At 43.8% G+C, this 18,337-nt stretch overlaps 1 protein-coding gene across 2 annotated transcripts; it reads right to left on the bottom strand.

The window, feature by feature from the left end:
- Positions 1-862: 862 nt before the first annotated feature.
- kdm1b (lysine demethylase 1B) lies at positions 863-17,388 on the bottom strand. Of its 2 annotated transcripts, none has more exons than XM_083646128.1 (21): positions 17,247-17,388; positions 15,884-16,026; positions 15,664-15,785; positions 14,935-15,024; positions 13,270-13,381; positions 12,858-12,971; positions 12,733-12,771; positions 12,018-12,207; positions 10,999-11,183; positions 10,192-10,362; positions 9,447-9,521; positions 8,620-8,754; positions 7,903-8,074; positions 7,626-7,753; positions 6,686-6,817; positions 6,521-6,595; positions 4,717-4,833; positions 4,282-4,416; positions 2,937-3,059; positions 2,677-2,829; positions 863-2,118 (listed from the first exon to the last, which is right to left on the bottom strand). In XM_083646128.1, the coding sequence occupies exons 1-21, from the start codon at positions 17,260-17,262 to the stop codon at positions 2,035-2,037; spliced, it is 2,511 nt and encodes an 836-aa protein (XP_083502254.1). In that variant the 5' UTR covers positions 17,263-17,388; the 3' UTR covers positions 863-2,034. The 2 variants fall into 2 exon arrangements, with proteins under 2 accessions (XP_083502254.1, XP_083502255.1); XM_083646129.1 differs by having other exon boundaries at positions 4,291-4,416.
- Between the last annotated feature and the right edge of the window lie 949 nt (positions 17,389-18,337).

The raw sequence follows: 18,337 nt of genomic DNA, 5'->3' as shown, positions 1-18,337 counted from the left end.
TTCTTCTTCTTCTTCTCTCGATTTAATGGCGGGTCGCAAACCATTTTTAGGTGCATACCGCTACCTACTGTACACTGTAACACGGTGTAACACCATGTCATTTTACCATTCAATTTTACCTATGAAGTTTACCCTATTTCCTTCGGGTATTTAAATCCTACCCACCAACTGTGTCCCGACTCCCTTAAGAAAGTAAACACCTTAGTAAAGTAAAACAAAACATTTTTTTTTTTTTTTTTTAACAAATTGCATAGTACAGTTTTGTGTATATGGTTTTGTGCCCCCGTGTATATGCTGCTGGGTAATCCCTACTGTAGTGCTGTCAGATATCAGTCACCTCACCTCTGTGGGGACACTGGTACAGGTCACTTTTATGACTACTGCTTATTTATTTCACTCGTTTTCATTCCTACTGTTTGTAGGGTGTCTTTTTATTGTTGTATGTATCTTTTTATATGGACCCTGAGTCTGGATTAAAGTTTTGATTGATAGGAAGATGTACATTGTTTGTTAAACTTACACATGTACTTTACAACTTGCTCAAGTACCCAAGAAGCGATTTTTTTCTTCATTGTTTATGTGTCATGTCATCATGGGTGCAGGATCCTTAATAAAACAAACCAACAAAAGACATACACACACACTGCATAACTTTTGGAGAAAGACTCACATGCGTTCTCATCAGGGAGAGTAAACTCAGTTAACCGAATAGTTTTTGGACTGATACAAATCATCATAGTAAACAGCAAGCGGATGTAAAAAGCTAATAATCTGAAAATGAAACATTTGTTTATAAACAATACTTGTGATGCTTTTAGAAGTACATCACAGCCTATACAGGAGAGACACCATTATGGCAGTCAATAGCTTGCTTTATTACACACGCACAGGATAAATATTGAAGTGTAACATTTGACAGACAGGACATGGTTGTGTAGATATCCGAAATAAGGTAAACATCAAGAGACATGGGAACCTACAAATAAAGCTTCATTAAATTCATAGAAAATTAGGACATCATTATGTTATTCTCCAATCCAGACGCAACAAACACAACTACAAACAGGGATGTGATTTATTTTTATACTCCACACAGTAGTCCAAGCCTTTTCAAAATGTCCTAATAACCTGATTTCCGTCTTATCCTTATCCTTATTTCCTGCTACTTGGTGTTTCCTGATCACATCCCTGAGAACGTGTGTGAACAGCATCAGTCCCACAGGGAAGCCAACTTGTTGTTTTTTGTTGTTTAAATCAAAGTTGTTCTAAATCAAAAGTGCTGTCGCAGAAATACTATCTCTAACCTTCCAGCCAGTGAATAATTTGTACCAACACACCAATCACATAGCTACACAGTAGGCTACAATGCAATTTCATTATAGGCGTGTAACATTGGTATGGACCTCTCAAAAAGAAAGTGTATGTATGCGTGTGTGTGGTATATATATGTATATATATATATACACACACATATATATATGTATATATACACACACATGCATATATATAATGTTAAAATTTAATCTTTTAAAACTTCATCCTTGGAGATTAAATCTTATTATTCAATTTCATCAATGAATAAGTGAGAGTTGACCAATGTTTCACGCATCCTAAATTTCTCAAACAGAACATTTCTGACAATTTCATCCAAAGAAGTGCTTAGCAGACCAAATCTAAAGAACCATGAGCCTGCTTCACAGCACAACAGATGCAGGCAGGGCTTATGTGTCATTCACATCTCAATTTCACTCAACGCACCACGTTCTGTTCTCTTGTCGACAGCGAGAATGTGTTGCCAGCTGGACTACAGTTTGATAAAAATAAAAACGCTTTAACTCCTGTGTTAAACGTCTGTGAGCCCTGTGTGACGCTGCAGCCGGAAAAGCAGTGGAGGGCGTCTTGCCGATCAGTTCACATCACAGTACAGTGAATTTTAAGTGGAGCGGTCCGAGCAACTGGGTCCAGGCTGAGCGACTGTCCGACATGTTGTTCTGTGTGCTGGTGTTTGGAGTGCTCTCTCTGGGGGGCCTGAGTTCACATGGCAGCCATCTTGCTGGCTTCTCGGACCCCGCTCAGGTACGCGCCCGTCACAGTCTGAGGGAAGTGTCTGTTTGTGGCCTGGAGACAGAATAAACCAATCAAACACAAACACATGAGAAAAGAAGAATCCGATAGAATCATCAGATACAAAGCCATCACTCCTGACGACTGTAACAGAAGGTCCAACACTGACCAACTGCTCCGATCAATTCTGAGTTTTAAGAGGATTTAATAAGACTCAATTTCAATTTCAAATTCAGTTTATTGTGCAATATTTTTTGTATGGGGATCGGTGCAATTTTATCATCAAACCTATTTCTTGGGGAGAGGGGCAATATTGATCTTTGTACAAGGCATTTGTGCAATAGGTAATATTCTCGGTGTGTATGCATTTGATGTATAGGGATATCGGTATTGAATGTTAATTGTAGTTTGATTGTGGAATTCAATTCTGTTTACTGTGATTCCAATTCAGTGCATATGATCTTTCCTTCGAGCTGGGTGACATTCACATTCCAACTCCAGGAACTGAATTGGACTTCACCAAGCATCCTCAATTCAGTCCAGGAAGGGGTCCCCGACCACAATAGACATTTCCGGGCGCGCTTGATTTCAACGATGAAAGCACAGTCGTACCTCTCCGGCGAAGAACACTTTCGCCTGCACGTCCTCGGCCAGGATGTCGTACGCCTCTCCGCTGCCCCCCGTCTTCACAAAGCTGTAGGACATCTGGGACCACTTGTCTTTGCTCCAACGTGTCACAAAGAAACTTGACGGGTCTGGGACTTCCTATCGAAGACAAGAGAGGCAACAATAATGACAATTCGAATATTGCCATTGTGACTTTGTACCCTGCACCCCGACGACGACGTCTCTGCAGGATGTGATGTCGTTACCTGTTCCCTGAAGAGCTCACGCAGGACCTTCATGCACTCTTCTACCACCTCCTTGTCCTCCATGTCGCGGACGGCAGATACGGCATCACCGGTGATGACAGACATGAGCACCGACTGCTTCCCCTAAAGACAGAGAATTAGGTGACGTCAAAATGGGAATCCAGTCATATTTTTCAGCTTTTTCTGTATCTCATGCTGCTAACAACTCCTTTTTTTTTTCTTTCTTTTTTACACAAAAGCAGCATTCACCTTCCAGTTAAGCTAGCTGTGTGATGTCAACGGTTATTCTTTTGAGGTCAACAGTTATTTATTTTCCACTCGAAGGCCTATAAAATAACCATTCAGCCGGAGGGGGAACCCGCCATCTTCGGAATCCTCTCTGCTCCTCCCTACGGCTGTGCAACAGTCTCTGACGCAGGGGACGATTGTCACCAAGAGACTCATTCTGGAGGAGTGGAAGTCCCCCTCCCCACCTTCTTTTCAGCTGTGGCTGACGGACATGGTCTCAGTTATACGTATGGAGAGCCTCAGGTTCCTGAGGACCAACTCACTTAAGAAATGCTCAACTATCTGGAACCCGTTCCTGGCCTACTTTGACGAGGTTAAAGCGACAAGTAAATCGCCCGGCTGATTTTTAATGAACTACTTGCGTGGGATTCTATGTACAACATCTCTCACAAGCACATATGCGCCTTACATGGCTGGTAGCACCACGTTGTAATGTAATATGTGTATGTTTTTTCTTTCCTTTCTTTTCCGTGTCTGAGTTTGCTTTTTGTATTTCATGTTCTGATATTCTCAAATACACTGCTACCGCATGCGCTAGGACGTGTCATCAGTGATGTTATCTGGGGTCGTTAGGTGTTTCGGGTCTGTCAACATCATACACCCTCGCCCAGTAGACCCAGCCGAGGCCAATTAAGACCCCGGCTCACGTCCCAGAAGCCGCTACGGATCAGCCTTACTACTCTATCTGCAACGTTGCCCGCGGGAGGGGTAAAAAGAACCCAATCCGCTGCAATAGAGCTAGTGCTACGCCGCAGTATTGGCCCTTCGGTGCATGGAGGATCTAGGCTCTGTGGGTTTCTCCCGGCCGTGCTCCTCCTTCGTCTCACCAGACCCCCCTTATGTCAAAGGCAATCCAGAGGCTGAAAGGTTGCCTCAAGGACGCCCCAAGAGGGCCTGTGCGCTGCACGTCATTTACCTGACATTTTTTATAAATGACAAATAAAATATTGAGACAAACAAAAAAACGGTTATTTATTTACCTGGCGGCAACGGCTACCTTTAAATGATCATCAAGTATTAGGCTGGTGCTCCCTCGATAACCTGCTGGGTGAAATACCTGACACACCTGTGGATCCATGTCGTAGAAGACCCCAAACATGCCCCTCTTGTCAGGACCGGGGGGGATGTGACCGAAGTAGTCCGCCCCTTGGATTTTCTTGTCCCAGAATTTGTATGGGAATTGCAGTGCAATCTGCAGGAAGGTTTAAAAACCAGATTTGAGTGATTAATGCAGGGAACTAACAATGTATTCAACTCTACCCCGGGATAAACAGACATATCTCCATTTAGTCAGCAGCCCACAATGGTAGCAAAATCCCCACATTCTCTATTCACTTCTAGTATTTTACCTTTAGAATAGATCAGGAACTACACAAGTGGCTGATAAAGTAGATTCACAATTCACCAGCATTTGGCTGATGGCGAGTATTCATTTCCCTCCCTTGAGCCACAATATAAAATATTAAAATAATTTGACTCTGGCATCCCTTACCTTTTCGATGATACCTGCTCCAAGACTATGGATCGCTTTCAGCTTCCTTTCGGGAAGTGGAGGGTTGAACTTGATCCAGTTCTTCTGAAGTAAAGTCAATGGGACCGTAACAAGAACCTAAAAAAACGGGAAGGATATTAAAATTAAACTAAATAGAGGCATGTGCAGAGGGGGTGGAGCAACAGCAGGGACAGCAGGGGGAATTGGCCAAGTACAATTGGGGAGAAAATAATGATAATCGGCATTGAATGTTAAACATTTTGAAAATACAGATCATATTCTCCGGGCGATACCGTTTTGTAGGTAAAGGTGTGATAGAAATCATGTTGTAGCAACAAGGAGTCAGTTTTATTTAGTTTGAATCCTATCAGGTGCATGAAGTTGGCATCCCGAAAGATTAAAAAAAGATCATCCAATCAGCCCGTTTCATCCCGCAGTGTAAAGCACATCCAACGTCTTGGTAAATGGTAAATGGCCTGCATTTATATAGCACTTTTATCCAAAGCGCTTTACAGTCAGTAGTAGGGGTGGGGGAAAAAATCGATACACCACAGTATCGCGATATTTTGCCTGACGATATTGTATCGATATTTGGACGCCAAGTATCGATATTGAAGATTTTTTTTTTTTTTTTTTTGCAGGCCATGCCAGGCCACCGGGCTACTATAAACTTTAGTTCCAAGGCCAGCAGTAAACAAACGGTAGCATATTTTCATTTTGTTTTAACAGTAACAGTTTTGTCATAACAGTAATTTACAAATTCCCCAGTTACTGAATGCGCTGCACAAGATGTTTAAAACTACATAAGTACAGTAGTCCACACACACATCCAGTTAAGGTGGACTGTAAGTAGACTGTAACAAACAGTTCAGTTTGTCAGGTGCATGCAACTATGACATGACTTTATGAAAGTTGTTGGTCTGTCTACTTGACAATGTTGCTACAATAAAATGGTTGAAGTCGGATGTACAGACTGAAAAATTGTTCTTATATAAACCAGATGTTGACAAAGTTTTCCTTTGGGGACATCATTTGCAGTTGAAAAAGTAAGAAATCGCAATATATCGAAATATCGCAATATCGCAATATCGAAAATATCGCAGTATCGCAATACTATCGTATCGTGACTCAAGTATCGTTTCAGTATCGTATCGTGGGCATCTGGTGATTCCCACCCCTAGTCAGTAGGTAAATTCACCCATTCATACACCGATGGTGGCAGGCTACCGTGCACCATCGGGAGCAATTTGGGGTTCAGTATCTTGCCAAAGGACACTTCGACATGCAGTCTGGAGGAGGCGGGAATTGAACCCCTGACCTCTTTTATCCAAAGCGATTAGTGGACGACCTGCTCTACCTCCTGAGCTACAGCCGCCCCTCTTCAAACCCTCTAAAGCAGGGGTTCCCAACCTTTTTTCTGCCAAGGACCGGTAGATACATGGAAAAAAAAGTCACGGACCGGTTGTCAATTTTAATGGTTTTAGTTACATATGTATATATTTACTCACCAGGTGGCGTAAATAACAGCCTCTTGTCCTGTATGTAGCCTACAGTATTCATGTTTTTGTTTTAACTACAAACCTAAATAAACGTCAACTTGAAACTATGTTTCAACTACCACACACAGCCTATAATATTATAGCCTATGTTTGGGACCGGGCTCATGGCCCAGTACCGGTCCGCGGCCCGGTGGTTGGGGACCACTGCTCTAAAGTATCTGAGCAAGGTGCTGATGTATGGATGCCCTGCACTGCGATCATCTCATCCAATCAGCAGGCTGAACTGTTCATCTCAACATCTTTACCTTCTGCGCCGTCCACTGTGATCCACTGGAGGAAGTCACTTTGACGAGGTCACCTGAGTAGTCAATGGACTGAACCTAAAGTGGAAAAACAAAGTCAGTATTTACTGTGTTACTGTGTGTAACCAAAAGTAACAGGCTAAATAAATAGAAGGTGAAGTGACGAACCGGACACTTGGTGCGGATGTCGAGGCCCTCGGCCAGTTTGTCGAGCAGGAGAGAATAGCCCTTGCTGAGTAAAGTGTGGTCTCCTGAGAACTGGGCAAAGAACTCGTTGTGGTCCCAGGATCTTGCCGACACCTACAAAAAAACACAGAAACACGTCACACACTCACGTATTTGTCCCAACTACTGTAAACAGGCACAATATCACAAATACTGAAGCGGAACCCAGATAAATCTGTCACAAAATCAACACTTGGAGAGTGCACTTGGGAGTTTCACGGTCTGCTGGTTCGTTTTGGAATAAAACCTGTGATTTTGCACGATTGTCCCAAGGTGCCTGCCTCACCCCCGCTGACTGACTTTTTAAAACGAGGGGCATTTTCCAGATACACTAAGCCCCCACCTCAACACACAGACGCATACAGTGCTGTCAGTATCGAAACAAACCACCTCAACACACAGACGCATACAGTGCTGTCAGTATCTAAACAAACCATCTCAACACACAGACGCATACAGTGCTGTCAGTATCTAAACAAACCACCTCAACACACAGACACATACAGTGCTGTCAGTATCGAAACAAATGAGCTAGTAGTTGAATGGGTGGTGCCGAATTCTCTATGTACTGTACTCGTCAGATGGTGGTCGGATGCTTCGTCAGACTTGTCCCTTAAAGCCCAGACACACCAAGGCGATGCCTTATGACATCACTGATGACATCATCAGTGCCTCACATAACATACATGCTAGTTGACTGTTGACTCTGTGGTGTGTTTAAGTGCACCATTTTGGCCCCGACACAGGTGACGTGAGGCGACGCAACAGTCGGCTTTCGTTGCTGCTATATACACATTACACACACACTCAATGAAAAATAAGTGAAAATGGACCCAGAACGACCGACACAACAGATGGAGCTCATGGTTTTAGTGTTTCAGACCTGGTCTAGAGTGCTTCCACAGGCGAACTCCAGGTTGCTGAGATGGAACTGAAGCACTTTCTCCTCCAACTCGGTGAACTGGATCCCCGACTCCTGAAGGAAATTCTTGTAGACCTCCTGGACTTTTTCTGTAGAGGTCAAATGCAAACAAATAAACAAATAATATGGCTCAATGATCACAATAGGTTTTTTTTGGTACATTTTACTAATATAAATCAGGTGCTATTCACTAAGCACGCCCAATGAGTGGAAAGATGCCTTATAAACAGCTTCACACCTCCCAGTGGCGTGTCCTGGTTCTGCGACTTGTCCTTCCTCCACTCGGACACCACATCCAGGATGGCGTTGAAGTGGAAGTCCATGCGCTTGTCGATGGCCGGGTCGGTAACCCGTCCGCCCTCCTGGAAAAGGTCGCACCTCTCTCCCAGCTTGTGCATCTTCACGCCCAGCTGCACGCAGGAAGGATGAGTTACGAAGCCATTAAAAAAAGAAAAGAACACAAATCCTGGTCAGTCTACGTTTTGTTTGATTTATGTTTTTATGCATCATTCCTTATTGTATATGTAGTTTATGTTATTGTATGTGATCTGGCACTATAGGTACAGTATTGCTGTTCCTGTTTGAATGTACTTTTTGTTTTAGCAGCTTTTACCATCTTACTGCCCAGGGCCTACGGTTGAAAATTAGCCAAGCTAGCTAAACTGGCGCATTTACAGAAATGTTTATTAATGTGCACTGTCCCTGTAATTTTAAACTCAATAAATGAAATGAAATGACAACACAGACTTGTGATCAGCTATACAGATTTTAAGTCACGTAAAGATACGAGGGTTTTTGAGAAGTATGAAGCATTGTTTTCCGTTTATTGACTTGGCATCTAATCCTGGCGCAATGATTTTGCCAGTTGACTTTTTTAAAGCAGATAAAAGATAAATATGAACCTGCAACCCTCGTTTTGGTAGGCAGGGAATCTACCTGTTCAGTATTTTTTTACCTGCTCACACATCAGGGCGATGGGGTTGTTGACACAGCCGTTGACAATCTGAGCTCCTCGACCCACAGTGACACCCAGTGACGTGTCATCCCAGACCCGGCCACCGATTCTCTCCCTCGCTTCCAGCACCACAACCTGAAAACCAGTGAAATACACAGTGTAACGGGGCGACCGTGACAGAGCAACAAGTCATAATCTCACTACTGTAATAAGGCAGAGGGGTTCCGCGGGGCGGCGCACAATTGCTCAGTTGCTCAAATGCGACTATAAAAAGTTATACTTCTGCATCCAAATTGCTGCCACTGCTACGCCATAGATGTCAACGGCAGTGCAAGTATTTATAGCTCTGAATGCTGTGATTCTGCGTGTGTACACTAGACGGTGGCTGTAGCTCAGGAGGTAGAGCGGGTCGTCCACTAATCGCTTTGGACAAAAAGAGGTCGGCGGTTCGATTCCCGCCTCCTCCAGTCGAAGTGTCGAAGTGTCCTTGGGCAAGATACTGAACCCCAAATTGCTCCTGATGGTGTGCCAGCAGCCTGCGTGGCAGCCTGCCGCCATCGGTGTATGAATGGGTGAATGTACCTACCGATTGTAAAGCACTTTGGATAAAAGCGCTATATAAATGCAGGCCATTTACCATTTACCATTTATATTACGGCAGTGTTGCGCCTTGTTAGCTCGGAAGTAATAACAGGAGAAGTTGTAGTGTTTACATTCGCTGAAGCACGTGTTTGGGCATAATTCTCAACACAAATTCAGCGACATCTTGTAGCCTCCATAATTGGGAGATGAGGAGTATAAATTGGACTTAAGCTACAAAAAGTTACCTGAGTGCCAAAGTTTTGCAGCTGCCGTGCAGCAGCCAGCCCTGAAGCCCCAGCACCGATGATGATAACATTCTTCTGCAAAGACAGTAAAAAAAAAATCTACAGTGAAGACCTGCGCAAATCAATTATAATAATCTAAGTGAAGACCTCAAATCAATTAACACAAGACACAAATGGAAGTGTACGGCTCCCGTCAAATGGTGCCATGATGGGAGTCGAGACAGCGTTCAAGACAACTCGGACCACCAGAAAAAATGGGTTCCGACCTGTAAAAAGTGAATTGACCGTCGTCCAGGCCGGAATTACAGCTCGGAAATTCGGGTATCATTCAGAGTTCCGCTGCGTCCGAGTTGACGTCATATCCACACATCTCATCTAAAATGTTGCATTACTGCCTCCACTTCCCAGAACCCTCCTTGGTCTTTCCCAGTGTTTTCCCTCCGACAGGGAAGTGCAGCGTGAACGCAAATATGCCAGGGGCGGACGCTCCGAGATGAAACCTCCGACGGTCCCGAGTTGTCATGAATTAGGACACACCAAAGACGATGGGATTCAACAAGACGGCCCAACTTCAACTCACTTCCTGTCATTTTGTCATGTGGGTTTTGCCCATGCTTTTCCACTTAGAGATCTGAGTCAATGGTTGACCACGCCCATTTAGGTGACTTGCTAGTACCATTTGTTAGAATTGGCGGAGCCTGCGGTGACCCATCTATAGTAATATACTATCTATGGACACACTCACAGAACGGTATCTTTCAGGGAGCAGAGGCTGTTTGACTGCCAGCACGCCGGTGTTGATCAGGCCCTTCCTGGTCATGAAGTGCAGCACGCGGTCCATCTCCTGCACACAGCGCACGCGCACCAAGCCCCGCACGATGACGTGGGGCGCACACTTCTGCGGCGTCAGCACCTCCTTTCAAAAAGAGAAAACGGAAGAAAAGGCATTATTCACAGGGACAGCTCACCCTAAAATCCAAAATACATAACTTTCCTCTCACCTGTAGTGCTATTTATAATCCATCTAAATTGTTTTGTGTTAGTTGTCTGGGTTTTGGAGATATCGGCCCTAGAGATTTCTGCCTTCTCTCCAATCCAATGGAACTGGATGGGACTCGGCTTGTGGTGCTCAAAGCGCCCAAAAAAAAACACAATTGAAAAACTCAACAACAGCAATGTCTCTTTCCAGCAATCATGACCCGGTTACTCAAGATAATCCACAGGCCTTGTTGTGAGCAGTTCCATGTAGGAACTATTTTCATTCGACCAAACTACACCCTCTACCTGCTAGCTAGTTCCTACATGAAACTAGTAGCTATGTATTTTTGGATTTTATGGTGAGCTGTCCCTTTAATGTTTGTTTGTTTTTCTGGTGTCTTAGGGGGGGGGGGTCACTTTTTACAGGTGTAGAAGATCAGTTATAGAAAGGAAGTAAAACGCAAGCGGCAAGTTTTGTGTCAAGTTCATCACCGAAAACTATGTTCAAACGCGACGAACGTGAAGTGCCTGAAATGTTGGGATGTCCCTCTTGGTAAAAAGGTATGCAGCGTACCTTACAGTTCCTGTGCCAGGAGGCCAGAATGAGGTTGCGCAGGGCCAGATACATGGTGGGGTCACGGGAAAACTCTGGAAACTCGTACAGCTCGTCCAGCTCCATCATGTCTGGTCGCACACACAGAGCCTTGCCGCACTCGTTAGGCTGGTAGAAGGGCTGGAAGTACGGACACAGGCCTGCAACTGAGGGGAAAGGAGCGTGAATACTGTGCTTGTGAATACAGCGCGTGGAAATATACATGGCTCGTTCTGGATCAGCGCTTTCCAAACTGTGGGCCGTGGAGGTACTGCAGGTGGGCCGCGAGTGGTCGGCCACCACTCCCGATTTCCGCGGGCAATCAAATGGCTGTAGCAGGGTCATTTTTAAAGCCACGGTGGAGATCCTGTTATCAGGAGAAACTAGAAGACCTAAGGCATCCATTGGTCCCAAGCATAATATGCTAGCTTGTCGGGAAGGGGGATACATAACGCTCCAAACTTAGGTTAAATTTGGGCGAGGGAAAACTATTTCAATGGGGTCCCTTGACCTCTCAGCTCAATTTATCTGAATGAAAATTGGTTCAATGGGTACCCACAAGTCTCCCCTTTAGGTAGCATTTTTCACAGTCTAGCATTAATAGCTTGTGGATTGATTTCTTCTGTTGTTGCTCATCACATTTTGTCTCAACAAATGTGTTATGCATGGAAATACTTCTGATGAGTAAGAGGGTAGGAAATGTTGGCCATCTGCTTTTGGGTATTTGGCCTAAATGTTTTTGTATGTGGATGGATTACTAATTTCCCTTAGTTCTGCCCAAGTTCACATGCTCTGTTAATGAAATAAAAAATATATATAATATAAAAAACATAATAGGGAAATACATCATCTTACTCTCGTGTGTTGATCAGAGTTGTGATTAAAGGGTTGGGTTATTATTATTATTGGGTTATTCCTGCTTCGTCGTACTGCTCTCTGTATTTCACTGCAATACATTTGACTAGGACGGCCGAAATAAACCATTTGTCCCACAGACTTACTCTGCGGCGGGACGGCTCTGCAGTGTTCCGCCCGCTCGCTCAGAGACACGTTACAGGGCGAGCCGGAGGGACTCATGCCCACGCAGTCGGGATAGTAGGCGGCGAGGAACGGGCTGGCGGGACTGTCTTTAAACAGCGGGGGCAGGATCAGCATGGAGTGCCACCAGCTGTCGATCACCTCCGCCACTCTCTGTGAGAACGAAACGGCTTGGAATTAAAAACACAAAAGAGGATACTAATTATAGTAGCATCTTCTGACATTTCGAAACTTATCGATGCTTTGATTCATTCGTTGGGAGGGTGTTTCCTCTCCCTCTCCATCGCTCAAACTCTGCACTTGTGGTCAGCTTTGCCAGGTTTCCCATGGAAAGGAGAGCCATATTCCCCTAGCCTGGGTTAAACCCAGCCTTCAACGTGACGTCACAGGCTATGCCTGTAGCGTAAGTTTCGTCTGGAGCCCGGTCTATTCAGAGCGATTTCCCGCGCGAGGCGAATTCAATCTTCGTGACTGATAGTACATAGAGGTCACGTGGAGGCTGGGTTTACCCGGGCTAATATTCCCCATAGCCTACCTACTGTACCTAGTTATGGTTAAACCTAGCCTACCTAGTTATGGTTAAGCCTAGTTAAACAGAGATTGAATACATTGATCACAAACGACAATGAGACACATCAGAGATTGACCTGTTCATTCATAAGCACCTCACCAACTTACCAAGTCCTCGGGTTGGGAGCACTGGTCTGGTCCTTCGGTCTGTACATATAAAACACAAGACAGCAAATGTAATTGGATGAACGGCAGGTTGGTTCTTGGTCTGGTTGAGCCCGTTTCCTGTTTACCTTGATGTTGTTGAGCTTCATGCCGCAGCGATAGGTCGTCGCTAAGGAAGTAGTGAGTTGGATCTCCTTGGTCAGCTGACGCCACTTCCTACAGTCTGGTTTCGTACACTGAACCTGCAAAAGCACCGAGGTCACAGTAGTAACTGAAGGGCTTTGTTGCGAAACGTGAGATCTCCATTTTGGAGACGTTTTTGCTACCTGAAATTCATCTGGCAATATTTGAAAGACGGAAATCATTCTGTCCTCACAACAGAATTATTTCACAAGAAAATGTCTTCTAACTTTAATACTAACCCATAATCGCTTCACTTTCAAGCTGTTTTTTTTTTTTTTTTAAACAGCTTTCTTTGCAATACAGAGAATGTAGAATAACAACCGGCTGTTAATCAGGAGCCAGGAAAATGTCCCTTACCCAGAACGGCAGCTGCTGATCCGCCATGAAAGCTTTAAGACTTGGCTCACTTTTGCCGTTGCTAGTCCACACCTTCTTCCAGGATGCATAGGTCTCATATCCATCTTTGTGGCTGGCATGACAAGAAAAGGGATCAAAATGGATATACTGTAGTTAGATTCAATTAAAGCTTTTATTTTGAAGGAACTTTGCAGACTCATTTAATCAGTGTCATGAAAAAAGATGTGTTTAATGTTTAATGTGTTTTACCTTCTGTAGGAGTGATCAATGTCTCACCCCTAATGTGTTTTATATTCTGTAGTAGTGACCAATGCCTCACTCTTAATGTGTTTACCTTCTGTAGGAGTGATCAATGCCTCACTCTTAATGTGTTTTACATTCTGTAGTAGTGATCAATGCCTCACTCCTAATGTATTTCTATTTTACCTTCTGTAGTAGTGAGAAATGTCTCACTCCTGTGTTTTACCTTCTGTAGTAGTGATCAATGCCTCACTGCTAATGTGTTTTACATTCTGTAGTAGTGAACAATGCCTCACTCTTAATGTGTTTTACCTTCTGTAGTAGTGATCAATGTCTCACTCTTAATGTGTTTTACATTCTGTAGTAGTGATCAATGCCTCACTCCTAATGTGTTTTACCTTCTGTAGTAGTGAGAAATGTCTCACTCCTGTGTTTTACCTTCTGTAGTAGTGATCAATGCATCACTCCTAATGTGTTTTACCTTCTGTAGTAGTGATCAATGCATCACTCCTAATGTGTTTCACCTTCTGTAGTAGTGATCAATGCCTCACTCCTAATGTGTTTTACCTTATGTAGTAGTGATCAATGCCTCACTCCTAATGTGTTTTACCTTCTGTAGTAGTGATCAATGCCTCACTCCTAATGTGTTTTACCTTCTGTAGTAGTGATCAATGCCTCACTCCTAATGTGTTTTACCTTCTGTAGTAGTGATCAATGCCTCACTCCTAATGTGTTTTACCTTCTGTAGTAGTGATCAATGCCTCACTCCTAATGTGTTTTACCTTCTGTAGTAGTGATCAATGCATCACTCTTAGTGTGTTTTACCTTCTGTAGTAGTGATCAATGCCTCACTCTTAATGTGTTTTACCTTCTGTAGTAGTGACCAATGCATCACTCTTAATGTGTTTTACATTCTGTGGAGTGATCAATGCCTCACTCTTAATGTGTTTTACCTTCTGTAGTAGTGATCAATGCATCACTCTTAATGTGTTTTACCTTCTGTAGTAGTGATCAATGCCTCACTCTTAATGTGTTTACCTTCTGTAGGAGTGATCAATGCCTCACTCTTAATGTGTTTTACATCCTGTAGTAGTGATCAATGCCTCACTCCTAATGTATTTCTATTTTACCTTCTGTAGTAGTGAGAAATGTCTCACTCCTGTGTTTTACCTTCTGTAGTAGTGATCAATGCCTCACTGCTAATGTGTTTTACCTTCTGTAGTAGTGATCAATGTCTCACTCTTAATGTGTTTTACATTCTGTAGTAGTGATCAATGCCTCACTCCTAATGTGTTTTACCTTCTGTAGTAGTGAGAAATGTCTCACTCCTGTGTTTTACCTTCTGTAGTAGTGATCAATGCATCACTCCTAATGTGTTTCACCTTCTGTAGTAGTGATCAATGCCTCACTCCTAATGTGTTTTACCTTCTGTAGTAGTGATCAAAACATTCGTTGCAAAAGTGCTCCCCACACGAGAGGTGATACCAGCGTGACGTGTATCCATTTTTAGCACACCTGAGAAAAGAGGGGAGAGTTGAAACACACGAATTTGGTTCTACTCGATTCTGTCCAGGTCAGACTCTAGAGACCAGAGGTTTTCAAAGTTGGAGGCGGGACTCCAAGCTGTGGGAACTGGGGGGGGGATTACATTAGTTATCAAAAGGAGATCACATAGAATAGCCTAAATGTGTGTGATTTGGTTAAAGAGATAGTTCAATATTGTGGAATTTTGCTGTTTTTGCCACTTTCCCCAGAGTCAAAAACAAATAAATGCCTCCAGACAGACCTTTTATTTTATGTATTTGATGTAATCTCAAGGATGTCAAACAGCAATATCAGGCGATCTTGGCACAATTGTTGGGTGTCTATGGGATCTAATAACATAATCATGATTCCATAGGCATCCAGGAATTGAGCGAGGGGAGCGCCTTTTTCCAAGCTTTGTCTGGAGGGGGAGGCCCCCAGTCTCACACTTTGAAAACCCCTGCTATAGACGTTATCAACTCGACAACAAACATTCTAAATTTCCCCGAGCTTACTTCCTGTTGTGGTGTTTGCTAGTACAATAACTGACAGGACATTAGCTAGGTTCAAAACTGTTCCCTAGCAACACAATTCTGTGAAAACCATCTATTGGAGCAGGAAATGTGTCACCTTTCATTTGCGCTGGCGAAACAAACGGGGTATGTGGCAGAGCATCCAGCTTTCTCACACTTCCTGTACTTCTTCTCAGACTGGTCATCTTCTTCCTCTGTGTCTGTGGCTTTTCTTTTGCTCTAGAATCCAGTGGAACGTATCATCACAACCCAAATGATCACAGTGTGAAGTGTTTGTAACCACTCAGAAGCTAAACGCGGCTGCTGTAACCGCTTACCTGTCCAGGTGGAGGGTTGTTGGTCCTCTTCACCCGGACGTTGACCTGCCTGCCGGAGGAGCGGAGGGACTGTCCGTCTCCTGGTGATTCTCCTGAGCTCCGCTTCTTGCCCCGCCGGGCTCCAGAGGCGTTCCCAGGATAGTCTGCAAATTCAACACAGCACTCAGTCTCATAGTATTCCCATTATGTCATGTGGGCTAGATCGGGTGATAGTGAAAGCTGTAGTTCCTCAAATGGCCACTTGGCTCCAAAAGGGAGTCGTTCCCCATTCACCCACATGTTAAAACTCCCATCTTTACAACAGGATTACGGGGGGTTAATTTTTTATACTAGGCATCTCACACGCTACGCATGCTCAAATCCTAGGCTCGCCCGCAGATCGGCTGTTGCGTGGCCTCGCCTGCTCTTTTGGCATGCGCAGTGCACAATTGCCCAACTTCGCATCACTATCACTGATGACATCACTGTGACATCATCACTGAACGTATTGCCTCAGCCAGGATGACATCACTGATGACATCATAACTGATGACAGCATCACTGATAACATCACATCATTAGGTAATTAGGGCAATTACCTAATTACAAAATGTGGCTCCTCAGGTCACCCGGGTACTCTTTCTTTACACTTCCTGAAAGTTTCAGCCCAATCGCACGTAAAATGGCATAGCTGTGGCCTCATCCAATGTGGGACAAAAATTTAAACAAACAAACAGAGCCCACTTGCTCCCTTTTATATATGACGACGATGATGATAACTCACCTGTTCAGACGGACATAGAAAAAAGACTGTTTTGTGGGTGATTGATTTGATTACAATCACCTGTTTTCCTACCAAGATGGCTACCTGTTATGTGGTGATGGAACAGAATACACTTTTCCACCCAATTCACCTATTTTGTGTCTAAAAGGGAGGAAGTAACACAGGTGCAAGCAAAAGAGCAACCCGGCACTGGATCACCAAATGGATTGGGAGTGTGGAAGCTCTCATTAATGTCCTGCTTGCACCTGTGTTACTTCCTGCCTTTTGAAAAGGGCGAATTGTGAACACACTCGATAATGCAGTACAGCTGACTGACATGGCCCTTTAAAACAGACAACACGAAGTGCAAGTATAACCAACAGCCACTGAACAACAAACTACTGGTAGCTAATGATGCATGAGCAGCAGTGGTGTTCATACACAGCAAAATAAATTGTTGATAACGAAATAATACACCAGCAAGCTCTCCGAACCTGGTCCGAACCAAACAGTAACGTTAACGTAGCAGACTAGCAGTCATGTGAAGCATGTAAGCATGTTAGCAATCAGCTCAGCAGTAACGTTAACCTAACGACCTAGTAGCGTGTCGTGAACACTGACCTGCGTCCGTCAGCATGGCGGACTGCGTTCTTTCTCGGCGACTCAGGATGTATTGTTGTTTTTATTTGGCTCTATTAAGATATTGTTAAATCCGTCGCCCCTCTGGTGCATGGATCTATGCTCTATTGTTGTGGGGGGAGGCTGGATAGGATAAAGTAAGCTAAAGCAGCAGGAAAATCATTTGGGACCTCCGGTCAGGATTTTCAAAATAAAACCTTTAACGCAAACTACACAATACACAGTGACGACATAACAAAATACATAAATTGAAGTGATGTTGTGGAAAAAAGAATGGTAAACATTTGATATCACACACACACACACAATTATATTCCAAGCTGTCACTCCATATCCTTAAAGGGATGTCACAATGTCTATGACATCATTATTGACCAAAATCATCTTATGACATCACTCATGATGTCATAGGCACTGACAATCAGTGATGTCATCAGTGGCATCATCCTCATATAAAAGGGAACAAGTTTGCAATTCAAGTTGGCAATATCTGTTTAAATTTTTGCCCCACTGTGACATCATTATTGACCAAAAATCATCTTATGACATCACTGATGATGATCAGTGACAGTACCTAGTTCAATTCAGTTGTTTATCACCCCTCCATGCTTAAACAGTAGCCCAAAGAAATAATGTGTAGCACACACAGGTGGCAGTTAAACATCATGCTTTATTGGTCAAATTCATTTGGTCATAACCTCCTGTAACACCCATGCAAGGGAATACATGTATCTTAGCACAGAACATTTAATAACGTGCTAATAAAACTGTAGCACAGTACAGGTGAAAAAGCTGAAAACACCCAGAATGTCCAGTCAGTCCTTTAGTTTGACCTGGAAACTGCAAGGCTTCTGTGGTTTCTGAAGTCCCTCAGGTGACGATGTGAGCCTTGGTCAATGGCTCTGAACCTGTGGTTTGTGTGTGTTGCTGAATGCAGACAGACGACACACACTGGCAGCTGGCAGTCCTCGCAGAAGAGCTTGAGTTCCTCAGAGTGCAGACAGCAGCGAAGCTCAGAAGCTTGTTGTTCTCTCTCCAGTAAGAACGCCTCGGACAGGTTCTTCAACGCCAAG

This window comes from Poromitra crassiceps (genome assembly GCF_964638095.1).
Source record: "Poromitra crassiceps genome assembly, chromosome: 11".
Lineage (NCBI taxonomy): Eukaryota > Metazoa > Chordata > Actinopteri > Beryciformes > Melamphaidae > Poromitra > Poromitra crassiceps.
Note: the sequence above shows the minus strand (reverse complement) of the source record. Positions and strands in the feature narration are given on the sequence as shown.

Bases quoted from the DNA above. Each gene is read 5' to 3' on its own strand.
- kdm1b (XM_083646128.1), bottom strand. The intron at 13,382-14,934 runs GTAAAACACATT...TTGTCATGCCAG, and splicing joins TTTGATCACTACTACAGAAG to CCACAAAGATGGATATGAGA. The intron at 12,972-13,269 runs GTAAGGGACATT...GTGCTTTTGCAG, and splicing joins ATCAGCAGCTGCCGTTCTGG to GTTCAGTGTACGAAACCAGA.